This window comes from Apaloderma vittatum, unplaced genomic scaffold, assembly GCF_000703405.1.
Source record: "Apaloderma vittatum isolate BGI_N311 unplaced genomic scaffold, ASM70340v1 scaffold22415, whole genome shotgun sequence".
Classification (NCBI taxonomy): Eukaryota; Metazoa; Chordata; class Aves; order Trogoniformes; family Trogonidae; genus Apaloderma; species Apaloderma vittatum.
Window position 1 is genome coordinate 55,325 of NW_009716879.1, and position 27,267 is coordinate 82,591.

Genomic DNA, 27,267 nt, shown 5'->3' on the forward strand with positions numbered 1-27,267 from the left:
TGTAGCCAAACAAAAACCCTTCTAAATGCTGAATTCTAGGAGAGAAATCTGATTCGTTTCCAAGTTTTATTTTCTTTCTTTTGGAGGTATTTTTGCAGAACTGAAAGGGAGAGTTCTTTATTGCTTGAATACTGCTTTAAAGTTTGCTCCTTTGCCAAAAAACCTATTGACAGTAACATGAGTGTTGTTGGTGCTCGCTGGCATCACGTATTGCTCGCAGATCTTTAAAAGCTCTCTGAACAGCTTATCAAGACTTCATTAACATGTGATATCAATCTAAGTGAGGAAGAAATTATTACTGTGTCTTTCGTCTGGGCAGAGAGGCAGCAGTGATTTACCTGCAAACTCACAGTCCTGGTAGAGATCCCAGGAGTCTGACAAAGAAATCATCTCTTTCTTTTTAACAACCAAACTGACATCACCTCATGTTACCTTCTCTGTGTTTATGTAGTATCTTTCTGTGAATAAACAAAATGAAGGATAACCTCAGAGTTTCATTTCACAGCTATTTCCTGTAGATGCAAAGCAGCATCACCCTTTTTTTCCTATGGCTTATACTCGTTCCTTCCCTTTTTTTCCTGCCTCCATTTTTAAATGGGGAAGTTTATTTGAGATGTTGAGATTTCTGATAATCATTCTCTCACTTGTAGCCATGATGGAAGTGTCTAATCCTCTCTTTTCTTTTTGTCCTCAGGAAACCCGCTGACCGTGGCCTGCAAAGCTTTCTTTGGATTCAGTGGAGAATCAGGCCCCATGATCTACTGGATGAAAGGAGAAAAATTCATAGAAGAATTAGAAGGTCACATCAGAGAAGGCGAAGTCAGGTACTTCTTGGAGTATTTATTGTTAAAAACATGGTGTGTCCCAAAAGCCTGTTGTTTTGAGGTTTTTTTAAACAAGTTTTTAATTGAAAGAGGAGATAGTTTTCTGTCTAAGGAGCGGTGATCGACTTGGAACCACGGTAGTGTGAGTTGTTCCCTCTCCTTTCTAGCAAATAAGCTCTAAAGACATAGTAGCTATCTAGCCTGAAAATCTGTTACCAAATTTCCCTGATGGTAGCTGAAGCATCTCTTGAGTGTTCTGAGGGTTAGTTTTAGCCCTATGTGAAAATGCTGCCCACTGCAGCTGCCCCTTGTGGCAGTCCTTGGCAAGATGACGTTCTTTCAACATCAGTGTTAAAATCACCGTACTCTTTCTCTTCCACTGAACGTGTTGTCTGCCTGTGATATAGCTCTCAGGGTGCCTTAAGCAGGGCTTTCAAAGAGCAACGTTTGTTCCTTCATGCTTGGAGAATAAATTAAGGGAGAGAAGGAAGTCCAATATCCAACCTGTGCTTGGCTTGTTCCAGATGCTGTTTCTCATTTGATGTACCAGTTGCAAACACAAAAAGCACTTGTATCCCCATGAACTTTTATGGAGTTTGCACCTAACATCATCATCTTGTCTTCCTTGTTTAATAATTGCCTGATTAATAGTTCTCTGAGCAAAGACCAAGCTATGGCTATGCCGTGGGCAAGGTGGTCCTGTAGACGCTATGAATATAGATTATAAAGAAATGCAAGGTCTTTGCACCTTCAATTGCACATTTTTTTGGTCTCGTTTCTGAGTTGTTTATTTCTTGTAAAAGTGATTTTGGAGAGCAGTCAGAGGGAGAGATTGCTTTATTACTTGATCAATAATTTGAAGTTCAGCCATTTATCCACTAGTTATTAAGATATACTAAAATAACTGACCTAACACTGCACCTTAATTGCATCCAGATAAAATTTATCACTTTATTGCCAGAATGGCTTTAAGTGTACAGTCCTCTTCTGGGCTTCTGACCACAAAAGACAATTATTGGAAAATTCTGCCATTGCGTGTTATCAGCATTTAACAATATTGTGTCCCCTCTGGTGTATATATATGAACAGAGTGATTTTGGTCATGTTCCTCCACTGCATCAGAAGGACAATTTGAGATTTACGTTTGAAGAGCTGTCCAGCTCTGGCACCTTTCAAAATGTTTCCTTTATGTGCATTTGTTAGTGAATTGAACTTGAAAAAGCTATACTTGTCCTTCATTGTGCCATCTCATTACACATTCACGTTTCAAATTAATTTTGTGACAACTCCCTTTTCTCACTCTGTTAAAATGCTTTGACTCAGATTACAGACCCATCACAATTCAGTCAATCTTCTTTTCAACAAAGCTGCCTATCATGTACCTAATCTCCTGTGCATCACAGCCACCATTAAAAACATGGCATTTACCAAAACCTGCTGCATCATAACCAGCAATGCCACAGTCCATCCCTTTTTTCCTTTAGAAGTAGCTATGGCAACTGCAGTAATAATTTTTTTCAAATGATTTTTTCACAGTAAGAGCTCTTTATGTGTCCCATTACAAGTATGCTGCTTCAGGGAAACTAAGCAGCATTACCTGTTCTGTCAGTGCCCTGAGCCAGCCCACGTCTTCCACCCATCGTATTTATTGATGTATTTCAAAACATGTCTTGAAGGTTTCAAATTTGATGAGCCACAGTGAACTCAGTGGTTAGATGTTTTTCCCATGAGTTTACTTCTGTATGGTATTATCAGCATGTTTCTGTTAATGTTGAGAGACTATAAGTAGTTGAGAATTGTTATAGCCAGGCAAAGGTACTCAATGGATTGTTCCTTTGGCAAATATCTAACATTTTAACTCTGCATCCCCTTTCTTAAATTCGTTCACAAATTTAGTAGCACTCTGAATTTTTGGTGCTGTCCTTACCCTGGACTGTCCCCACCCGTTGTGTCACTGGATTTGCTGTATGTGCTGAGAGTTCAGGTTTGCAGATCGACGTGGTGTGGCAGTACGAAACATCCTTCCCAAGTCTGCATCCTCTACCATGCAAAGTTATGGGTCAATTAGTGTGCTGTTGTGAAAGCACTGAAATAAGGATGTGTGTGACTTGAGCATTTCTGTTAAAATCAAACCCATAAAACTATGGTTTTGATAAGCAGACTTCACCGTGAGTAATAGATGTATGGCTCTGGGCTTCTCATTATTTATTAGAACTTGTTTCAGAGTCTCTTAATAAAAAGTAACTAATCAGCGTTGCAGGGCTCAGAGGTAATGACCCACTCTCTATCCTGCCTCCTTGCTTTGCCTTCAATTAAGATCCCCAATTGTTAGACAAGCTTAGGGGAAAAGGAGACAGAGACTTTGCTTCCCAAGTGGGTTTTTCACAGCGGTAATAAAAATGTCATGTAAATTGAACCAGGGCTATTAAAGAAGGAATCAGAGTCTTTAAGCCTGCCTGCAGAGTTGTCAGTTGTACCTCATTATCAAAGGAGCCCACAGCAGATTTCAACACCATCTCTCTGCCATGGCAAAGAAGTATTTTCAGGTATAAATCTTACTCTTCCAGCCACCTATGAGTTGCTTCTTTTTCTTCTTCAGGCAACACTGCAGAACAGTTTTCAGGTGCCTCATAATGCTCAGCTTGTAGAACACGTTGGTCCCTCTTTATCCTCTCTTCTCCATTTTTAAACAGGAATAGTTTAACATATTCTAGAGGCATGAAAAGAAGTGAACAGAGATATTTTGAACTGCAGCCGTATTTCTTCCTGCTGGTTAGTTTAACATTCTACCTTTTCACCCACAGAAGTCAACTGATGGCGGCAAAATGCCCGGACAGGATGAGGATGTTGTATTCTGTTAGGAGGGGATGTTGAGAGAGAGAGGCAGAATTGCCACCACCACCTGGCTAACGTGCCCCTGGGTGTTTTGCTGAGTAGTATGGAATTGGCAGCTCTCTCCTGAAAAGCTTATGCTATTCAAGTAGACAATTTCTGGACAGAGAATGAAAAACATGGGTCAGGAAAGCGAGAGGGAAGATCGCCGTGCCGTGTTGTTGGTTAAACTACTTTTCTTTGGAGAGATGTTTAAGTACACACACCTCCTTTCACCTACAGGTTCTTGCTAAGGACTAGAAAGAAAGGACCAGAGTTTGCATCCCTGTTCACAGTCCAGATCCTCCACCATATAAAGAGTAAAACTTTCCTTTTTGCTAAGTCCCATCTTGCATGCTGGTTTTAATTAATGCCTTGGTCTTGAAAAGAGACCCAGCTGAAGCTTTCTTATGGCCTTTACATCTGTAAACATAGAATCATAACATCATTAATCATACATAGCCTGAAAATTTTAGGAAAATATTGTTTCAGAGGAAAAGTATTTTAACTTCAGATTCAACTTAGTGCATAAATGCATTGGAAAAATAAGACAGAAGATTTGAAAAATCTGAAACACGATATTTTTCAAAGAAAACATTTGTATTCTTGTTTTTCAGACGTATTTTCTTAACTGAAAAAATGATCAGTAGACAGTATTTTGTTTCAGATTAAATAAAATGCTTCAGCTTGAACAAAAAGAAAGCACTGGGTATTTTTTTGCTTCACTCACCTCTTCTCTCCCTCCCTCAATCCTGTTTGTTGTGAGTTCTCAAGCACCATCAATTTACCTATGTTTTAAATGACGTAATTAGTCTTGCCATTTGTTCATCAAACCAGAAAAAAAGAGCCATTGTTTTCTCAACTCGTGGGAGCTGGCGTGCGTTGGCGGTGGTGTTGGCAAAGTTTCCCCCAACTCGGATAGGGACAGAGCTTCATCTGCTGGGCCTGCAGCAAATACTGTTGCAGCTTTAAGGTCTTCCTTGTTGATACTGAAACCCAAAAATACTGTGCTCAGTGTTCTCTGAACTAACTACGAAACACAATCAACTGAAGGCTGCACACGTTTTACAGAAAAAATATAGGTGACCAACTGCCTATTTCTGTGGCAATAATGAATCATTAGCTGTAGACTACTGGTTAAAAGGGAAAAAAAAGAAAAAAAGAGAAAGAAAAAAAGCAAGACTGAGAGGTTTAACAACACTAAGAGCTTTATACGCTTTTCTTCCGGCATAATGTTTAAGTGTCTGTCAGCATTTTCATGATATGATCCCATTCTAAAGAGTTCTATTCCAAAAGATTGAAATTAGCATGAAAATAAGTGAAAAAAATCTCTGTCCAAGTGCATATTCTTTTTTATGAAAGCTCCTTTTTAGCTGAACATGTATTATTTAAATTTAGGTTAAGGGTTGATTATTTTCTTTTAAATAGATTCAGAATAATAGTTTATTTTATCTTAATTGTAATCTGTCTTCATATTTTTCTGCATAAAATATGGTGATGATAGTAAACACAAGGCAAACTGAACATTCACAGAGTGCTCCAGATTAGTGTCCCAGATATCTTCTTTGTTAATGATTTTGTTTGTTCCGTGCAGCATGATTTGTAGGCCAAAAATTGTTGAACATATTATTTACCAAGAGAGAAGAAAGACCTTCTTGAGTTTAAAATATTTCACTATATATACATATGGAATATTGATAGGTAAATGAGAATTGATTTACCTGACCACCAATGATTTAGACTGATCGGATCTGCAAACAGATCAGGCTCTCTTGGGAGTTATTCTTTCTGGCCAGAAATTATGCAAGTTCAAGCACCTTTCTTGCATTATTTTCAGCACTTGGACTCAGGACCAGAATTAAAAAAAAGAAAAAAAGTAAGAACACACAATAAAAGAGAGTGAATTGGCAAAAAAAAAGATGCAATCCAAGCTTCCAAAGGCAACAAACATGCATGTTCTTAAACTGATGTTTTTCCACTTGTTTTTTTGTGTGTTACAGCCGTCATGAAAGGGGCCGAACTGTCGTAATGTAATGGTTGGACTTGATCTTAAAGGTCTTTTTCAATCTAGGCAATTCTGTGATTCTGTTGTGGATGCTCTGGTACATCTGAGTTCTGTCAGATCTCACAAGCCTCTAAAGGCCACGTGCTGTATGAAATCTTGCTGTAAATACGTGGTTTATTGCAGTTGGGCTTGCATTTTTGGTTGTCTAATGCAATGCCCTCATACTTCACTTCTGATTTGTTTTCAGATTTGGAATTATATGTGTTTTATAGAAAATGATCTACATAAGAAAATGTGCACGCACATTGGAAACCCCAAAACAACTTCTGTTTATGGTAGAGAAGTTTGGGGGGTTTTTTTGATGTTATTGAAAAAAATCAAGCAGTTCCCATCAAGTGCTCTGGTTAATTACTCTGTGCCCAATTGCCTCCCTTTGGCCCCTGGAGAAAATATTTCATTTTTGGTGAACCTGGACCTTATTTATACCTTTACCTCTGAGTACACTGTCTTTTCAGGGAAAAAAATCACTGTTCGGGTTTTTTTTCACTCACTATGTGCAACGGTGAGTTCACAGGCAACTGCGAGGACATCACACATTTTATGTTTCCCCCCTTGCACATTACACAACGATACGCCAGCAGGATCAAAAGAGCCTCATAGATTTTATTTGACTTTACATTTCCTTGTTCAAAGGACCAGTGACTTTTTCCTGAGCAGCTGATAAGAAGCCTTCGGAGAGAATAGGATATTGTTATTTTAGACTTAATGTCAGCATCAGAAAACACTTACATTTACTTTGCATTCTTTTTAATGTTCACATTAGAACAGTGAAGTGAAAGGCCCATAGCTCTGGCCTGAAAGTCTGCTTGAATTTTCCGTCCCAGTTGCGGGGATTTTGCTTGCCTCATCTCCTCTCAAAGGAGCAGAGAGAGCTCTTCTTTTTGACACTATTCCCTTTTAAAGTCAGTATCTAGCCCCCAAAAACAGAGGAAAATTCCACAGAGTAGCCCAGCTCCTTTCATTGGTTTTCCAGACTGCACTAAAATGTATCACAATACCCAGCCTTTAAAATATTGCCTTATAATTTGCTCAGCGACTGCTTAGTAGTGGGTGCTTATTTACTTCTCTGGAAAGTGATTATTTATTGCTTCTTTTAAAAGAAACATTGTTTTTAGCATTTAATTCTGGTGGAGCCAAGGTAAACAAGCCACATACAGCTGTTGCACTGGCAGCTGCTCCTCCTGTGCTTGACCAAGCTCCTTGTCACAGACATGGCAGGAGAAAAAGGCCTTTGGTTGTTGTGAAAAAAGCCTCTGTGAAGCCTCTTTCTGGCAACTGGAGTCTCATTCGAAGTCCTCCAGGAGGCCGGGAATACTTTGTATGTTGTGCTGAGAAATCATCGTGCTTTGGGGAATCTTCCTCCCGTATTAATTCAGTTAAGCAAAGACTGTGTCCTTCCTTGTAGACTCCTCCGAGAGCACCTTGGAGAAAAAGAAGTTGAATTGACATTGATCTTTGATGCTGTAGAGGAGGCAGACCTGGCCAACTATACGTGTCACGTGGAAAACAGAAATGGACGGAAACATGCCAGTGTTCTTCTGCGCAAAAAAGGTAATTCCCTTTATTTAATTATCTGTCCTCTTGCCTGCCTCAACAACAAGTCAGCCAGCAGCAAAGGTTCTGCTGACCTCTCCGAGCCGCGCTGCACTTCTGTGTGCCTGCTTGGAGCTGAAGTATGTTTGTATTACAGCTTCAGTTTACTGTTTGGGAAAAAACTAAATGAATTGTTCTTTAGGCTTTAGTGAATTAGCCTTGCAGGTGATGCATTTGCCTGGAATGCAGTCACCTGTAAAGCACCTGTATAAACAGTGGAAATATTTTGGTCTAAACAACCTATGAATGTGACCCTAAGTTGACTGACTAGACCAGAGGTAATTGTAGGATGGAGTTAAAATATGCATTTCTTAGGATGCACGTGCCTCAGCAGTGAGGTCAGATCTTCTTGTATTTCTGGCTTTGCTGTTAAATTGAAAGCTTTAAAAAGTTGCCATGCATTTTGATTTCTGACTGCATTGGGAATAAAAACATTGCAATGGGAGCTACAGATCAATGGAGAATTACCCTATCGTGGTTGCTTTACCTTGGTACTGTACCTGGAATCGAGAATACCACTACTGACATGTTATTGGTAGCAGAAAGGAAAACGCTTGAGTTTGAGTATTCCAAATTAAAAGGTGCTACTATGCTCTACTGTTTTGAAAAATCGTTATCATAAGGAGTGTAACAGTATCTCATTACAGTTCTTACGTTGTTTGTTCAATCCTATTCATAAATAGGGTGATACTTAAATTCGGTGGTAATCTAAGATACAGTGTATTTAGATAGGACAAATGACATATGACAGTAGGTGTTGGGAAAGCAAAGAGAGGTTACGCACTTGGGATGAAGGCATAATGTGAAACCACGGAGCCATCAGCACAGGGCATTGATGAAAGAGTTAATATATTGTCCATATCTCTGCCATTTTTTCTGGGCTGTAAATGAATTTACCAAAAGAGAAGAAGTAGAAATGTTTTCACGAGACACACCTGCAAGTGCTGCTCCAGTCCTTCACGTGCTTTCAGACCACTAAGGCACAGGACGTGCTTCCCAGCAGGCTGTGGCTTGCAGCGTTAGTGTCAGTTTGAAAAGCCAGGGTGCTCCTTCATCACAGGTGCAGCAAAATCCCACAAAAGCCTCTCTGTTCGGGAAAGGTTTAAATACGCTCTTAGTACCTGAGCATGCTGCAGATTGACCTCAAAGCCTAGGGTAAACATCACCATGGGACAATGAACTGAGGACCAGGTGGAAGAGCAGGAAGACCAGCCAAGCCTCTCTAGATGGGGCACTGCAGTTCTGGGAAACATCCGCAGCCGTCAGTTCGCCTAAAGGCATGCTGGATGTGAAGTGCTCTGTTTTGTGGCTGTAATGTGTCTAACATGAAAGGTGAGGGAGGGATGCTGTTGAGAAAAAAGGGGGCAACTAGGGAGAGGAAAATTTGGGATCAATGTCCTCTTTTTTTGCTGTTCTTTCACGTCAGCCACTGGTTATATATGTGAAAGTACAGTATGCAGTTCTGTGAACATCATAGAATCACAGAATGGCCTAGGCTGGAAGGAACCTTAGAGATCACCTAGTCCAACCTCCCTGTCATGGTTGAATTGAGTCCTACTTAAACAGTTTCCTCCATATGTGAGAGTTTTATATCCTCACGCAACATAAGTGATAAGGCTAAAACCTAATATAGAGGGTGCAAACCACTCTAAGAAACAAGGTCCTGCAGTTGTGGGTGTGGAACACACCCGGATGTGTATTCACCATCTAAACTGACGGGATGCCACAACTTCAATTAAGGAATCTGGTTGTTGTGATGAAGGATTAGCCTCTAGTGCAAAAAGCCGTCTACCTTTCCATCCACTGAACCTCATAAATATACGGCTGATAGTAAGTATATCTGTGTTGACACTGTTAAATGTACAGCTGTGTTGCATATATTAAGCTAGATTTATTTGTAGCAAGAAAATGCAGGTATTTCAGAGCTCTCCTGAAATTGCAGAAGAAGCACAGCTAAGTACAGAATTTGGAGGAGGAAAGGATCACTTCTCAGCTACTATTTCATTTCTATCTGCGTTATGGCTGTAGAAAGCTTATATTCCCCTCAGATATTCTCAATAGTTGATTTTCAAGCTATTAAAGTGTCATTTAAAATAACCACAGTATTTTCACTCTGTCCTTTGACTACATATTGTCCTTTTTGTTATTTATTAAGTTCTTACAAATACTTGACCAAACTTTTCCTTTCTGCAACTTGATAAAATTACTTCTTATCTTAGCTTTCTCCAGCCTGGATTTGACTGTATTCATGAAATACTACTGTGACAAGATATAGGTGGAAACCTGTTGACCAGCATCCTTTGTGCATGTCAGAGAAGGGACCCTGGATTCCTGTCATAATGTGCTGCAGCATTCCAGATGCTGAGGCACTTGAAAAAGGTGAAAAGGAGCCACAGATCTCTTGGGGAAATCCCCCTCCCTCCTAAGTCTTACTTGCTAAGGGCGCATTATCCCTCTTCGACAAGAGGTGCTTGTAGCTCTGTCTGCAGGTTGTCACAGCGCTGTAGGTTATGTCTGTCCACTGTTCAAAGTTGTGATTGCAACACATGAGGTGTGCTCGAGATAGCATAAGTTACGAGTCCTGCTAAACTAGGAAGGGTTGGATAGATACAAAAAACAGGAATAAACCCCAAATCCAAGTTATATCTGTAGTATAAGGGTTTCTAAAGTTATTGGTTGTTTTGACATCAGGTAGTTATTTTTAAGGACATGTTTAAGGAAGAAAAAGGAACCATTCAGATATTTAAGGTAAAATATGTTGAAGCCTTTTGCTGTATTAGTGGCACAGTCCTCGCAAATGCTTCTGGCAAATACAGGAGGGCTGTCTGTACAGCACCAGTGTACTGATAGCCCCAGAGCATGCATCATCATTTAGGACTCTCTTTATTTCTTTTATTGAAAAAGAACTAAATCCAGTTTCAAACCCCCAAAAACTACTGATGCCAAGATAAAACGAGGAAAGCTCCTGAGACCTGAATACCACTGTCTGCTATCTCATTCTTCTTAGCTGACTTAATTCAAGACCACATTGTTATTTGCTTTCAGGTAGTTCAAAAATAGGTTCTGGACAATCCTTGTTTTGCTTTTCCTTTTGTCTCCATGCTGTCCTAGCGTGTTTGGTGCTCAAATTACATGGAAACACAATATATAACCACTTGTCCCTTAGTTGTAGAAATAGTTCAGGATTCCATTCAAATTAATTTGAAAACAGTATTTTAGCGACTGAAGCCTACATAGTGCATAACATCGCTGTCCTGGAGCACGGGTACCTTGTCAGGGACTGCAGAATGAAATCAAGCTGTTCTTTTAGTGGAAAGAAGCAGTGAATTTAAATAAAAGTAAATATTAGAGTAATGTTTACTCACCATTTATTTTGAGGAGGCTGCCTTCATTCAAGACGTGCAGAGAGCTAATTTGGAGTTTTGCTTGATACTGGTATAGTACTACTAAATGATGAAGAACCTTCTAAAATATATCTGTCATTTATTGGATATTCATGAGACTTCTAGTACTTCAAGGACCATAATCCCCTGTGGTTGAGTCCTTTTACATTACATTAGGAATGATCAGAATGTTATTAGTTATGAATTTTCAGTCACTATTCTAGCACAACACTCAGATTTAACTCCTCTCATTATGTTGGGTGTGCTGCCTTCCCTGTTGACCTCAGGAGTAAGGCACATCAGAGGCAGAGACTAAGAGGTAGAGAAGGAAAGAAATCTGAACATTCTAGAGTTTTCTCCATTACTTCCACCTTGGAATGAATATAAGGATCCCCCAAGCCTTGCCTTTCTGCCTCCTTATGTCTGAACTCTAGCTTATGGGGCAGTAGGACAAATACAGGACACGCAAAAGCAGATCGATTCTGCCTTTTGAGCTGAATTTTGTGGTTTTGCTCAATACTCTGCCATTCCTTCAGCAAGTGAGCGCAAGTCTGGACTCCTGTATGGGCTACTGGTGATCAAGGCTCAGCTTTTTTGCTCCTTATAAGCTGGCAGCTTTGCCACCATCTCACTTTTCTAGCAGAAAAGATTCAGTACAACAAAGAAGATAGTCTTTTTTTTCCCTGAAAAGCGATTTTAACCAAATCTGTTGTCCATTTGACCAGATTTATCCCCAGAGCATATGCTAACTCTATCATGCAGTGTAATAAAAATCGCATGAATTCCCTGTGTTCTCAGAGAGATTAAATAGCTATTATAATAGAGTTTTTCCATCTATTAGCCCGTGACTTCTTACTAGACAGACATCACAGATACCGTAAACTGGGAATAGCTTGACATCTGATGTTAATTATTGAAATCCAAGGCATGGCAAAGCAAGAATAACCCCAAAAGATACATAACTCATTTGCTTTTTATTTCAAAAATGACACAAATGACATACCAATAATTTTTTCTGACCTAAGTTTTAGAAGCATAAAAATCACAAAAACTTTGTGTTGCTTGTTTTGCAGTTTTTACATCTTCGTGTTCTATTTATCACAGCAGCAAATACCTTCATGACGTCTTATCTAAACTAATATAGGCTGTTAGAGGTACCTACTGCCAAATTGTCATCTTTATGCCGAGTGGTAGCCTGAGCAATATTGCGTTCAAAGGACGTTTCAGGCTAAGAGAACATTTTTACATTTGAAAATTAGTGTCTTACATCAGGTAGAGCACTGGACTGGTACTCAATGCTTTTTATCCCATTTTGGCATTATTTTGCTGAATGACCTTGAACATGTTGCTTCAATTTTTTGTGACTCTGTTTCCCCGGCTGTAAAAGATGAATAATTGCGTTTGAATGAATTTATGATGCTCTTTGAGGCAGACTGGTGGTGATGTTTCCTAAAAAAAGCCTCCCAGTAGGAAATTTTAACTAGCACTAGTTCCCATTAAAGTATAATGTTTTCTAAACAAACGTGAGAGCTCCGTTAGTAGTCGTCACAACTTAAACAAAGTGTCTCTTAGCAGCCTAATGTGTGCTTCTGGCTTCTCATGTTATCATGGGCATTCTGGATGCTCAATTTGTTCTCCAGTGATTCAGCTGAAGTCCTGACTTGGCAGCTCACATCAGCTCATTCGCTTGCTTCACAAATTTTAATTATTTTGGGGGTACTAGAACCTCCAAAGCAGGGTACAATATGTCTAGTGTAGCTGTTCTCACATGTTGCGTACAGTGTTTGATGCTCTCTGCCCATACCGAAGTTCCAAAATCCAGCAAGCTCATTAGAAGTTGATGAACCCTCTGTGTAAAACCACTACACAATTCCCTTGTAGAAGAATTGTGATTAGAGGCTCAAATGCATTCTGGATGTTAATTTCAGATGGGCAGTAGATGGAGTAAATGGGTTAAAAAATAATAGATAATGAATAAAAAAATAGGCATTCTTGATACTACAGTGGTTAGGATTGGAAGCGGCACAATTTTATGTGGAATTGTACAGTGGATTGGAGTAACTAAGGCTTGGACAGATCATAACCTTTTTGTTTTTGCTTGCTAATTTTAGATCTGATCTACAAAATAGAGCTTGCTGGAGGGCTGGGAGCCATCCTTCTTCTGCTTATTTTGCTCGTGACCATCTATAAGTGCTACAACATAGAGTTAATGCTATTCTACAGACAGAACTTTGGAGGAGACGAAGCAGCTGATGGTAAGCAGTTCCTCAGAAAATTCAATATATGCAATGGAAATATTTCAGAGACCCAAAGTGATGAAACTTGTAGTTTGAAATGAATCTCAAGAGATACTTGCTGCTAGTTCAGGCAAGTGTTCCTAACTACTAAGCACCCAGCAGTGTAAAGCCTTAAGACTTTCTCCCAAAGCCCCCTGAAATCAATGAATCTTTTCACTGAAACATCGCTGGGCTATGCCATAAGCAAATGGGAGCCAGAATTGTTCATGAGTTCCCTATAAAGGCTTGAATGTAATTTGTGAACTGGTTCCTCCTCCTGTCTCGGGAGGAGAGGAATTCATGTGTCCTGATGCCACATATGCCCAGTATCACTTCTCCTGAGATCCATCCTGTGCGTGGGCAGCCCCTCCACCAGGTGTTTTTTGTTGAGTGTTTCCATTGCGTTGTCTTCAGGTTGACCAACCAACTCCGGTAACTAGTGAGAGACAACTCTTATTGAAGCTAACTAGTTACTTCCACTAATTGGAAGACTGTAAACTTAATGGAAAAGTACAGCTTGCCTGGAGAGTATGTTTAGGAATAAACTAGGCTGTTTTTCAGTGTTATTCCCCCACCTTCCCTCTCACTAGCCTATATTCTGTTGGGTGCCTAAAGCTAAAAATGTATTTTTAAATTGAAGCTTTAATTCTCCTGAATATAGAACATTCCTTCTCCTATGAAGCTGGAGTAAGCCCTGCTAAACTAAATCCGAGCACTTTAAATCCTATTACTGTATTTTTAACACTTCTGTTATAGCATAATTAATTAGTTATTAATATGCATATAGCTAGTGTCTACTAAAGATCTGAAGTGCAGTATTCAAGTACTTTTCCTAGCTCACTGCAACACTTAACGTGTCATGCAGACAGTCGGGAATGATATATCTAGAAACAATAATGTATTTGAAAAAAAGAGCAGGGAGCACATTTTCTCTGTTGTGCCAAAACCCATGTGCAGTTGCACAGACATGTTCCTTTCTGCAGTTAGTACTGGTATTATCAAAACAAGAAATGTTTCTGTTTAACACAGGGTATATATGGTGTGAAAATGATTCACTACAGTGAAATCCGTAGCAGTTTTGGAGAATGGGTGGTATGACATCCAGGAGATTTTAAAATGTGGGATGATAAATAGCAGGAATAGAGGTCAGGAAACTTCTTTCTCGATCTTCATGTGTGAGTGGGAAAACCTAAAATGATGGTTTTTTCATGCTATGCAATACTGCACAATGCTTTTACTGATACCTAGGAGAAAATAAAGGGTGAGATTATGTGGGTTTTGGAAGTAATTTGCCTCTAACATCTTGTTATTATACCAACATAACATCTCTGGTTCACACCAACAAGAAGTGACCCGAAGTGGTAACTTCCTTCAGACTACTTTGATTTATGTATCTTGTGTGTTAAGTGTAACGCTGCTGCATTTTTGTTCGTGCAACTTCTTTGGTTCAATCACTTTTTAATTTATGAAAGAATATTATTTTCTAGTTATTCAGAGGAAACCCCACGAGTATATAGGGGATTTTGTGTGCATGTTAATTCTGAAAACGGCCTTTTATTTTTCTAATATGATTTTAGAACTACTGCAGCTTTGTGTCTCAATCCAATCCTGCAGAATGAAAGATGGAAGCAGCATATTTGTATCCTGAGGTCAAAGTATACGTGTGGGTGTTTCTTTCTACTTATGTAGGCTATAGTGGGAACATAAAGAGCTCCCATGAGCAGTCAGCTCTACAGATGCGATTGCAGGGTCATTTTCCATTTCTACATGTATGTCTTTAAAACAGAAGATTTGGGACTCATTGGATTTGCTTTATTCCTATTTCTAAAAATACCCTGTGTAAACAATGTGGGATGTCTTTGCTTCCTGTATTGTTCATTTGAGGGAAAATGACAGCGAGGATTAAGGGAAACTGTGTAGAAAATGGCTCCAAACAGCGTTGTACCCAAAGCGCACAGAGCAAGCGCTGAGCAGGCATGGACAGGTGCTTCTGCTGTGTCCTGTCTGTGTGAAGCTTGTGAAGAGGGAGTCAAGACCATAGAGATGTGACACAAGTGTACGGACTCACAGGAGCCCGGGGGAACTGGTTCTGTCCACGTCTGGCTCGCTCATGTGGTGAGCAGAGGTGGCTGGAGCGGGCAGCTGTGCCCACACAGCTGGAAGGGGCAGCAGCTCGGGGACCGCTGGCGCAGAATCCGTTTGCGGCGTTCGTGCTGCTTTGTAACCAGGCGTGTCGGTGCTCGGGGATTTGCTTTGCTGCCTTTGCAGAGCTCTCAAATGTTTGCAGGGATGTTTGCCTCCCGGGTCACTTGGTGGCTGGCTCCTCTTAAAAGGTTTTGGCAGGCTTCATTGCGGACAGAGTAGCAGGTTTTGGACCAGCCTCCAAAGCTGACTGGCCTTTATTTGTTTGCTCTTTGTTCTTCTGTCATCTTTCCATGAGTAACTACCATTTTTGTAAGCTGTTGATTTCAGAGAAATACGGGCAGGCCAGGTGGACATCGTCCCATGCAGCTATGGTGACACTAGGCAAATTGCCTTTTACAAACATATAATTATTCACATGCTTTGTCTGTAGCTTTGACCCTCATGGGTCTGGCTTTGTGTCAAGAATTATAAGAAAGTACCCATCATTTCAAGGTCATCAAGGAATGTATTGTGTTATGATTAGCTATTTTTTCTTTTTATCAAAATACATCAATGATTTTTACTGCTTTAATTATCTTTCATGTGCGCTATTCTTTACAGATAATTGGTACTCAGCAATCCTCCATTCATGCAGTTTTGTCCTCACGACATTAACTATTTGATTTTTCATTTTCTATGAATAATGGCAGCTGTGCTCTTCCCTGGAGACTGAACTGCTGAAGGTTGATTTTTTCAGTATACTATTTTCCATTAGTGCAGAGGAATATCAAAGAGAAATGTCACTAAGGCAGTCTGATCCCAGCATGGATCCCAAGCTCGATAGTGGTGCTGCTTCTGTTCCTGGCACAGTTGCCAGCCCTTAGCTCCGTGTCTAAGATGCAGAAAGCTGGAAACAAGCCCCAGTGCTGTGCAGGAGGAGGAGGAGATGTGTTGTTTTTTCTAGCCAAACCACTGTGTTGCAGCCCTGGTGTCCTCAGGGTGTTGCTTGGGTCCCCTCTGTCACCCACTGCCTGCCTCCACCTTCTGATGGGCTTTGCCCCCACCCCGGAGCTGCAGGCAGAATGGAGTCTCCTGCTGCACCCCATTTGCTCTGGGACGTATCTCTCCGTCATATACTGTGAGCCCTAAGTATTTAGAATGTCAAGTGACCTCTAAAAAATTATGAGATTGGTTTTAAAAACTACAAGATTTTCTGAAAAAATGCTTTGGACTGTTTGTACTTGTCATTGTTTTCTGCACAATCGGTATTCATTTGAGTTAAGCCATATATTTTCTCACAATTACCTGTGCAAGGAGGTTTTCCTCACTCCAAACTTTTCAGGCTCAAAACTTTTCCAAGCTCAAAACTTTTCCAAGCTCAAAGCTTTTACATAATCATAGCACTCTTGAGGCATAGGATTTGAAAGATTTCTATTAGCAATATGCAAAAGACTAAAATAAAAAGATCAAGCTTCAGTATTTGTATCAAATCTTGCCCATAAATGTGTGCGTTGACCACATGAAGCTGAGTTACCAACTAGCTTAACGTGCAGAAGAAAACTGAAAGGATATCCTTCATCTGGGTCTTCTCTGTGAAAGCCAGATTATATGTTCCCGTGAAAAGTCACAATATTGTTGGGAAATGCCTGATCATTCCCTAGTACTTTCCTGTACTCTTTGTAGTGCTCTTGCAAAAACAGCAGGCTGAACATGAGTTTGTTTTCTTTCAGACAACAAGGAGTACGATGCGTATCTTTCATACACCAAAGTGGATCCCGATGCGTTAGATTGTGATAATAATGAAGAGGAGCAGTTTGCACTTGAAATTCTGCCAGATGTTCTAGAAAAGCACTATGGATATAAGCTCTTCATTCCAGATAGGGACCTGATCCCTAGTGGAAGTAAGTATTTCTGACATTTCCATTTCAGTTCTCCCTGATACATCACAAAGGCCCAGACTATGGGATCAGTACAAGATACAGGCAACTTCTCTCTGTCAAGTGGTTATGAGGACTGGAAAAGTTTCCTCAGTACTGCAAATTTGAGCTCGAGATCAGAGGTTGTTCCTGCACCTCTGAGATCAGAGGGAACTGCCATTGATTTCGGTGGAGGCAGGAGATGGACTTTCCTACAGGGAAGGCTGCAATGCTGCAAGCAATACTGTAGTCCCAAATCTACATCAGATGCAGGTAGCTAAAGCAGGAAACTTCAAAAAAAGTTTTTGCAGTCTCTATTTTGCCATTGAAAATGGGATTGTTATTTTTATCCAGTAATAATTCATTTGCTTACAGCAGCTTTACAAGTAAAAGTCATCTCTTCCATTGTCTTCTGGGATTCTTTTTCATTACGTTGAAGTTTCATAAGCAGCTGTGATAGTTTCCCAGTTAATGGTATAGGTGCTGGTTTTTCATTAGAGTTTTGACCAAGTGTTGGTCACAAGAGTGTTGACCAAGTGTTGCATTTGTTGACCAAGGGTTGCATTTCTGAGCAGTGTTGATATTGTGTAAGTAATTGGTATTGTGTAAGTAATACTGATTTTTCAGAGGATGATGCAGAGCCCAATGATCCGATGCTGTTATCCATGCTGATGGTGAAATACAGTTGTCCTTTTCAAGTCAGTCTTGCTGCCCTGTCTGAAGATGCAGCAGCACCTTTGGATGTCTGTACCAACAGTTAATGCCTTCCTAGTTGTTGTTGCAGCATCTCTTCTTCTGGATTCATTTTTGGACAAATCAAAACAGACCATGAATCATATACGTTATGTTGATAAGTTCTTAATGCACAGTATGTTTGCTTTAATACTAAATATATTTATTTGAAATGCTACCCTTGTGAAAAATAAGCTTGTTGTTGTTGTTGCAAATCACTTCTGTGAAAAACATTAGTGGAGAATAGAAACTTCTCTCTGTATGTGCAACTGTATAGGAAATATGAACAAGAAAGTAAAGCAATGACTGTGCTGGAGTAGATGTCCTCAAACACGAAACAGCTAGAACATGGCTGCATTAGCAACCTGCCTGCCAGAAGACTTGAAACTGTTGTCCTGCTGTTACCAAACCCCAGTGCCTGCTCCAGAAGTTGGAGCCTACTTCTTCTGTGACATTTAAGGGAGCTGGAAATGGAGCCCTGAATTCTATACCATTGGGAAAGAAGAGTCAGACCCTATTCAGAGGTCATGCAAAGTCACATGTAGTGGCTTGAATTTATCATGTCTATTTGGAGCTCCCGGGTCAGAGCTGCTTCCCTTATTACTTTCGCCCTGCCCCTGCAAAGTGTGTTTTACTCCCTTAGTGGCATTTTCCAGAAAGGGGACTTGGCTCATGGCCTTCATATTTCTGACAGTGCAAAACAGTAGTACTGAATTTTTAGATATTAGTAGGAGAAAATGCATCTTTTTGTGTTAAAAATCACAGAACTGCTGTAAACATTTGGTTTGTATCCAACAATAGAGCAGAGTTACATGTAGCAGTTATACAGGTGAATTAAAGAGTTTAAAGCTAGCCCTTCAATGATAACTATAATCAAGCACAGATTAATCTGAAAAGAAATTATTCTCTGCAGTTGCTGTACCAGCCAACATGGTGTTTTATTTTTGTCTATTTTTGTCAGTCAGACACTCAGCAAATACTTGTCATCGTTTTGGGTATTCATTAAACCTCTCCTGGAAATGTAGGGTACCTGAAAATGTCAGTTCTCATTTATGAACATTCACAGATTTAATACCTCTTTTTTTTCCTCTCAAATTCACTTCTGCAGTGTTATGAAAGGGCCTGATTCTAACACATGGAGCCTCAAGAACGCTTAATCAGACGTAATGACAATGCAGAATAAAATGTGGAACTGAAGTGAATGTGATTTGTGTGCTTTAGCTTTGAAAAAGATATGGAGGAAGGCACTTTATTGGAGGGGGCAAGAAGGAGGGAGAGGTGGTGGGGAAGGAAGATTCAGACTCTCGGTGTCTGGAGCAGTAGAATGTGGCCGTGTTGTGCCTAATGCTCTCCAGTCTTACGGAGACTTGCAGTGCTTGGCGAAGAGAGCAGGAACTGTGACGTGATGTGCGCTTCCTAGAAACTTCAGTGATAAACACAACGTATTTTAGAGCGACCGTCTCAAGAAGTGGCAGATATTAGAAAATATGTAGCTCTTCAGTGTTGATTTCTATAGAAAAATGGGGGTTTCATCAGAGTTATCTTTTTTTTTTAAGGAAATATCTCTTCTCACACGTCCCGCATTTCCTTCTCTTTTGGTGTAAATGACCTTCAGTGTAATATAATGCTTTCATGCTCTCCATTCTGATGTGTTTCTTTCTATATCTTGTGTACTTGAATGTGTGCCAGTCCGAGTACAGCAAATAACGTGTTTTGTAAGGCTGGTTGCTTCATACAGTCTCTGCAGTTCTGAGGTGCTGCCACAGGAGGGTGTGCATTATGGAACGTCCTGCCTGGCACGAAGCAACGCGTGCAGCTGCTACTTGGATTTGAGAGCAAGCAAAAAATAGAATTGTTAAATAGTATTTCATTAACTTTCTTGCACACTTCTCTGAACAACCTAAAAAGCTGACTTCAGAAGAATTCAGGGACAAGTTTGATTATGTTTTCGTCCAGCTAGTTCATCTCTAACCTCTGGGGAAAGGCTGTGACAGGCTCTGCATGTCCCTGTGCAGCCAAGGAAGAGATTACAGCAAGATGTGTCTTAGCTGGCACAGATGTCCCCAGCAGTGAGCTCCTTCCCACTGCGCATCCGAGCCCTGCGTTGCGGCTCTGCGCTGAGGACCGGCCGTTTAAGGAATGCCCATGGAGTAACTGTCGCTGTCAGGAGGCAGACAGAGGTGATGCCTGTGGGCCCAGAGCCACCTCTTCACCATTGGGGAGCAGATTCCTGGCATCTAGAGTTCAGGTCAGATGAGACTGTGTCATGTTTTGCAGTAGGTGTTGGTTTCTGTGCCTGCTCATGGAGTGTTTTGGCCTAGTAGGAGAACCACTGCGAAGGATGCGAAGGGCCCTGGTGATGCCCACCACGTGGGGGCCAGCAATGACTTCTGCAATGACTCGGTGCTGCCTGAGAGCAGCACGGATGGACCTGGCTCCTCAAACTGGCGAGGTGGAAAAGAGGTTCAAGCTTCTCTGCTCACGCAGAAGCCCACGTGGCCATCTAAGCTGGAAGATGACAGCTGTGGCACGGCGTGGCGACATGGCATGCGGTGTGCTGAGTAAGCAGCAAGACCCAGTGTGTGCCCCAGGATTTGAGTTGCATGTTGTAGGAAGTGCTGCAGCGACTGTTTGTCCTTCATTCTGTCAAAGCTGACAGCACGTAAACCTTTCTGCCTAGGTAACTGAGGCCTGATTGAACGTGTCTAGACCGTGCTTCTGCCAAGAAAAAGGTTGGACCAGACGATCCTTGAGGTCCCCTCCAACCTGGTATTCTGTGGTTCTGTGACTGATTGCATGTTAGCCTGTGTAACGAGACTGTGATCCCAAAGATTTGGTTGCAGTTGTTACTAAAGTTTCTTAGCAGTCCTAATGTTTCCCACCCTGTCAGTTTTCCATGCCTTTTTAACAAACCCTTTCTCACAGCGAGCACTCTCATGCCCTGTGACTATTTAAATTCAGTGTTAGGAGACATGAGGAGATTTAATATGAGTAGTTGGAGGGGACAGGAATAGTTACGTTTTCACCTGAGACATTTTCTCTTTTGCTAAGGATGGTGTGTCTACAGAGAGAAAAATCTGTTTGCACTTGACTTTTCCAAAACTGAGACTTCATCAGAGGGGAAGATGTTTTCTCACATGGCTTCTGCAAATTATTTTAAACCCTCAAAGTGAAGAGGTCAAAACTGTCAAGTTTTATTTATAATACCAGCAATACAAATCTATTAGAGCATCATCTAGTTACTCTCTGAGCATATGTGCATTTGATCTCAACAGGATTGAAAAAACACCAACAATTCACTCCAGCTCAGCCCAGGGTATGGAACAGGCACTGAAAAAAACAATGGTGTTGAAATAAAAATCCTTGCTTTTGCCTGAAAAATGAGAGGTTGTCAGCACAACAGGAGAGTGCATAAGGCATGTGATAGAAAGCACCCAACAGGCAATATTGCAGCTCTAGCTCTTTGTAGTTTTGTCTTCCCATCTGTGCAGTTTTTGCCCGGTGAATTTTGACTTCCTGGATGAGGAAACCCAGTTGAACTGTGTGCCTGGAGTTCCCAGGGAGCCTTAATTACATATGGGACATGATTTATGTGGAAAGAGAATAGAGTACTTGGCTCCACAAGCTTCTTTCGGAGGTCCCTGCTTGTCTACTCTGTGTGAATCTTACCCTTATTGTAGGCATGGGCAGGGCTAGCAGGGGTACAGAAGAATGACAGTTAAAAGTTGAAGAAATGTGAACAAAAGCCAGAAAGGCTGCCTGCCCTGTAACAGCCCACTGAAGGTCACCAAGGTGATCAGGAAGCTGGAGCACACCATGTAAGAGGAGAGGCCAAAAGAACTGCATTTCCTGAAGAAAGGGACAACAAAGACAAAGCCAAGGAAGAATATTTTTGGGGTCTTTCCAGCAGAAAGCACAAGCATGGAGGCAGAGAGGCTGGATTAAAAATGATCTCTAAGGTCCCTTCCAGCCTAAGCCAGTCTATGATTCTGTGATTCTTCTCAGAGGTGCACAGTTGTTGAACCAGAGGCTACAGGTATAAGTTGCAACCCTGAAAATTCCATTTACACATATGGAGGGTAATGAGACACTGGAACAGAAACCAGGGAAATGAAGAAGAAACCTCCAACATTAGAGGTCTTCAGAACTATACTGAGCAAGGCCCTGAGCAATCTTAGCTTTGTGCAGGGTCTTGTTCTGGAGACCTCCAGAACCCCCCTTATAACCTCTGTGAGTCTACAGATCTTTGGTTCTAAATAGCCCTAATCTTGTTTGCAACGTCTATCGCCAAAACAATCTCACAAACCCCACCCACTTCAGACACTTCAGTCTGCAAGCAGACATCCCCAGAGCCTCCATCTTTTCCTTCCCCTTAACCTGTCCGTCCTTTGCCACGTCAAATACAGAGGGTTTGACGATGGCTAGGAGGGTGATAAGCCGAGAGGGCAGTGCGTCGTGCTGATCTCCATTATTTGTTTCTTTATGTTGAACTCATCCGCTGTCCCTTCGCTTACACTGGGACTGGGCTCTCTGTATTTCATCAGCTCTGGCTGCAGGGCTCTTCTGGTCTGAGCTAACAGAAGCAACAGATATTTAATAAATAGGGAAAAAAAATCATACAATCATTTTTGTTGTGATAAAGTGATCAGAATTAGGGTTTGGGAAGTATTCACATAGGAAACCAGGACTGAATTATTCTTCTATAAACAGCATTCTCAAGTGATAGTCACATTGCCAAACATCAAAAGGCTGTTTATTTTCGGAATGCCAGGAAACCAGCCAGTATGTGGCTGATGGCAGATACTCTTTGGTTCTTGCCGTGCTGCAGACCAGGCTTCCGAAAAATATCCATGGGACTTTACATGATTTCTACCGCTTTTTCCTTCTCCTTCAACTGCTTCTGCAAATCATCTGAATCTGGTTAGTCAGTCATTTTTTTTTGTGTAAGCAACTGCCTGTCCATGGTGTTCATTAATTTCCTTGCTCCTAGTCTGCTCACATATTAGGTTGTCTGGGGTTCTTTCCAGCCTGTGGCTGGGGGAGCTCATTCAAGATTCAATAGGCAGTTCTGCATGATTTAGTTGCAAATGGGATACATGTCCTGGACTTCTCCAGTGCTTCAAACTGCAGCTGGGCATTGTTACATGTTGACAGTGTTTGGGGAGCATTTATTTGCTGTCAGGTGATCTATCTTCATTACTAAAGGGCAACAATGCAAAAACCATGTTTGTTTGTGGGTCTAGAAGTTCTTGCTGTCCGTACCTCCTTGGGCGTTGCGTTGGACATGATGCAAGTAAGTTACTGACAGAGCTACTCATAATTCTGGTTTTTTTAACCCATGGGAAATGCTAACAGTTTTTGTGCCGTATTGCAAAATGGTGTTTCAAGGGGGAGGGAAGGGGTCAATGTTATTTTTCAATAAAATGAAATGGGTTAATGCTAATTCTGACACTTTATTTTTACATTCTAGTTTATGATAAAATACAGTCATTGGGAATTAAAAATTAATAATTCTGTATTGATTTTGTCAGAACGGTTTTTTTCTCCCCTCACAATTAAATGTCTTTCAAGTTGACACCTCCTGCAGCACAAGCGACGTTTCAGCAAGGTGTTATTTGTCTGATGGAAATATGTTGGTCTGGAATCTTGCAGTTGATCCTAGTTTGTGATGTCAGTCCTGAAATCCCTGCACAGTTTTTTTCGTGAAAGTGAAGCAGAGCCATTGCCTGACAATTACTTCTTAGCTCACTGGAAAGGTGGAAACAACCCTTTTTCCGTCCTACATTGCGCTATAGGTTCTTGGATTTAATACCTTCTAATGGGCTGAAAACTCAAGATGGACAACTGATCTCACGCTGTTTTGAGGAGTCTCAAGTTCTGAAGTGAAAGGGGAGCTGGTGATTTAGCAACTCACAGATTTATGCAGTCAGTCTGGTACCACTGGAAAAAATAAATCTTGAATTTCCACAGACAGGAATTTGTTTCCCCATGCTTTTCCTTCCCAAAACGTTTAAGTTGTGTGCATTGGACATTTTGTAGAGTGCACCCAATTGAACCACATGCTCCAGGGAAGTTAGCTCCTACCTTTAGTAGTAGTCCCAAGCTGAAGTTATTGGGAGTACTAAGTACTTCTGGACTAGATCACTGAAAAATGTGTTTGCCTTTTCATTTGGGTTTCCATTTTCCTCTAATACAGTGTATTTCATTCTCAGTGCACCAACAGACCCCCTGAACATTGGCCATGTGTGTCAGTGAACCAGCTGCAATGGTCATTTGTGAAGGTGTCTGTTCAGTCATCTGTAGGAAGAGCTCAGACTAGGAAGAGCTCAGACTTGTTGCAATATTGAGTAAGGTGGGCTTGCCAAAGGATGGGAGAGGCACAGAGGGGAGAAGCATCCATCTGAGAAAATAGGGAATTTTTCATGTCTTCTTCCTATGTCATTCCCTGTTTGACTAAAGCAAAGTCTGGTGAGTTTTTGATTGAGGTGATATAATGGATTATTCCTGGGTTGTTGCTATTGAAATCATTGCCGCTGGATATTTGAAGAGATGAAAGTGAAGTGATTTTTTTGTTTGTTTGCTTTGTTGGTTTGGTTTATATTTTAATTGGATGCATATAGGTTATGCATGGCTGTGCTTAGCACAAACCTGAATACGTGGTACTGCCCAGTATTGGGTCCTGCAGAGATTGTCTTGTACGTAGCAGTGTTCTGAGCTGTTTGAAGGAGAGATGAATATATCTCAGGAAAGATGCATGATAGTTTGTTGTTTTACTGTATCTTGCAGATTCACCCTCTAATGATGAAGCTTCCCACCTAAATTCTTTCTTTTTGGGAGCAGAAAGAAAGGAAGAAAATGAAGAGTCTGAGCTGTTGATACATTGGGATAATCTCTTTCCATTGTATTGAACATTTCTACCTTTCCTTAAGTTCTGTTTCACCAGTTCTGCTTATCATTTTCTCATTGTTGCTGATTCTCTCCCCTCTCCGCTGCCTCTCCCACGGATTTTAATGTTGAATTTTTTTCATTAATGAGTAACTATTTTACACAGAGCAATGTGGGGGTTTTCCTCATAAAATATTTTAATAAAAAACAAACAAACTGTAAATGCTGCATGATTAAAGAGTCATAAAACATTAACTAAAAGTCAGGATTGTTGCATAGACATTTGTAATGTATGTGTATGTCTTAAATTTTTGTGTGTCTGTGGGATGTTTGCAATTGCCTCTTTTTTCCATTTGTGAAAGAAATTCTTCTTGCTGCTAAGTGGTGAAATTCAACACTGGTAAAGGCAGATTTGATGCTAACTAATGCCTTCAGTCTCATGAAAATAAGCTATTTTAGAATGTTCCTGTTGGCCTATTTTGTAGCTATTTACTTTACTGGAAGTGGTGTGAATAAGCATGCTGTGGTGTGGTGCCTGGGACTATAAAAATGAGTCTTGCAGTAACAGATGTTGATTAATGATGTTATTTGTAATTGTTGTTCCTGCTAGAGGGCAGTGTGTGTAAGTGAGGCCCTGCCCTGTGCTGAGTAAAGATCTGTTCTGTGCAGCTCTTGTGTCCAAGTCTTCATTTATAACACATGCTTCTCCTTTGTTGTCAGGCGGCACATTCTGAGTAGCATGGTCAAGAGGTTCATCAAGTTTAAAAAATATATATATATATATCCTCTCTCTAAGCTTGCAATCATAATGCTGTGCAAACAATGAACACTTTTCTGACCTTAGTGGGTTTTCTTCAAGTGATTCCATTTTTCTGGTCTTGACCCAAAACCCGTTGAAATTTGTTGAAGTCTGTTCACTTGAATGGATTTTGGATCAGGTCTGTAAATGGATCTCTTTCCCATCCTGTTCCATGTCAGACCAGTGTAATTGGCTTCTCTGCCATTCCTGGGACAAGTGAAACTCAGGGATCCAACTTCAAGAACATTTTGTAATTCAGTAAGCTGACATCATGGAGCTAATGATGGGGCTGGCATTTCTGCTTACACTGAACACTTGCAACTACTTGGCATGCATGAATAAAAGAAAATACTATTTTCTTTGTCACTGATGTCTCAACAAATAAACACCTCCAATATGTTTAAATTTTCCATTTGTTCCTGTCACTTGTGAAGTTTCTGTTAATACCTTGAGGTACATAGAAGCACAGGTTTGTGGTATTAAAACATACTGTTGGGCCACAAAGAATGTTATTGTGTTTTTGTGGTCAATACCTAATGAAGAAAGAGCTACCATGGTGCTTCTATGCAATAGCACAAGTTCTGCATGTGATGAGGATTTTCTTTTCGACCTCTTGCGACTTACGGTTCATACACCCTGCAGCACGCTCATGTCCTTGCATCTGAAACACAAGAACTGCTTCCCAAAGTGTGCTTCCCTCAATGTGATGTTGATCATACCCAGCATTAATGTTAAAATTTACACAAACATTACATTGATCTTGAGGTCTGGTTTTTTTTGGTAAGCAAACCGTGTATGTTTAGTCACTAGTGCATCTACACAGCGAGGATATTATGCGAATGTCATTCTTTTGAGATGAACAGAGAAATGCAGTAAAGGATGGAGGGTGTCACTGAGGAATTTTTTATATGTACTCCCTAAGTAGAAATATGTTGTGATACACAATCCTGTATTTGTTGGAGTATATTGTGAAATGCCTCTTGTTTTAAATGGTGTGGATCAGTAAGCTGTAGGATCTTGTTGTACTTGATTGCAAGCCTGATGTTTTGATACAATAGACTTCTTTATTCTTTACTCTTTCTCTCTTTCTATAATTTGTAGCCTACATTGAAGATCTCACAAGATGTGTTGAACAAAGCAGAAGACTCATTATCGTGTTAACTCCAGACTATGTTCTCAGGAGAGGATGGAGTATTTTTGAGATGGAAAACAGACTCCATAACATGCTAGTCAGTGGAGAAATCAAAGTTATTTTGATTGAGTGTACTGAATTAAAAGGGAAAGTGAATTACCACGAAGTAGAATCTTTAAAGCACACCATCAAACTTCTCTCAGTGGTCAAGTGGAAAGGACCAAAAAGCAGCAAACTGAATTCTAAGTTTTGGAAGCGCCTAGTCTTTGAAATGCCAGGGAAGAAAAAGGAGGTGGTGTCCCGGCATCAGGTCCTGGATTCTGCAGAGCAGGGCCTTTTTGGAGACCTCCAGACTGTCCCCTCTCTCGCCGTCACGGGCACTTCTGCCACGTTGGTAGAATCGCGGGCTGATTTAACTGATTACCATCAAGCAGACTCTGTGCAAATGAGACACTATTGCAGAGGATACGAATATGATGTGTCGGCAGCCACATTGCCAATAGCTTCCATAAGCAACCACCACACGTACTGTAACATACCTTTGACACTACTAAACGGACAGCTACCTCTGAACAATGCCGTGAAGGATCCCCAGGAGTTTCACAGGAACAACCCGTTGCTACCTTTATCAGCAAAGGAGCTTAGCTTCACCAGCGATATTTGGTAG

The 27,267-nt window shown here is 40.8% G+C and overlaps 1 protein-coding gene across 1 annotated transcript; it reads left to right on the top strand.

Moving 5' to 3' along the window:
• Positions 1 to 694: 694 nt before the first annotated feature.
• IL1RAPL2 (interleukin 1 receptor accessory protein-like 2) lies at positions 695 to 27,267 on the top strand (the record flags this gene model as incomplete). The annotated part of the gene is made up of 5 exons (XM_009869708.1): positions 695 to 824; positions 7,166 to 7,311; positions 12,848 to 12,991; positions 16,867 to 17,037; positions 26,570 to 27,267. Coding segments are annotated over 5 exons (1,289 nt in total), but the record flags the coding sequence as incomplete, so codon positions are not given.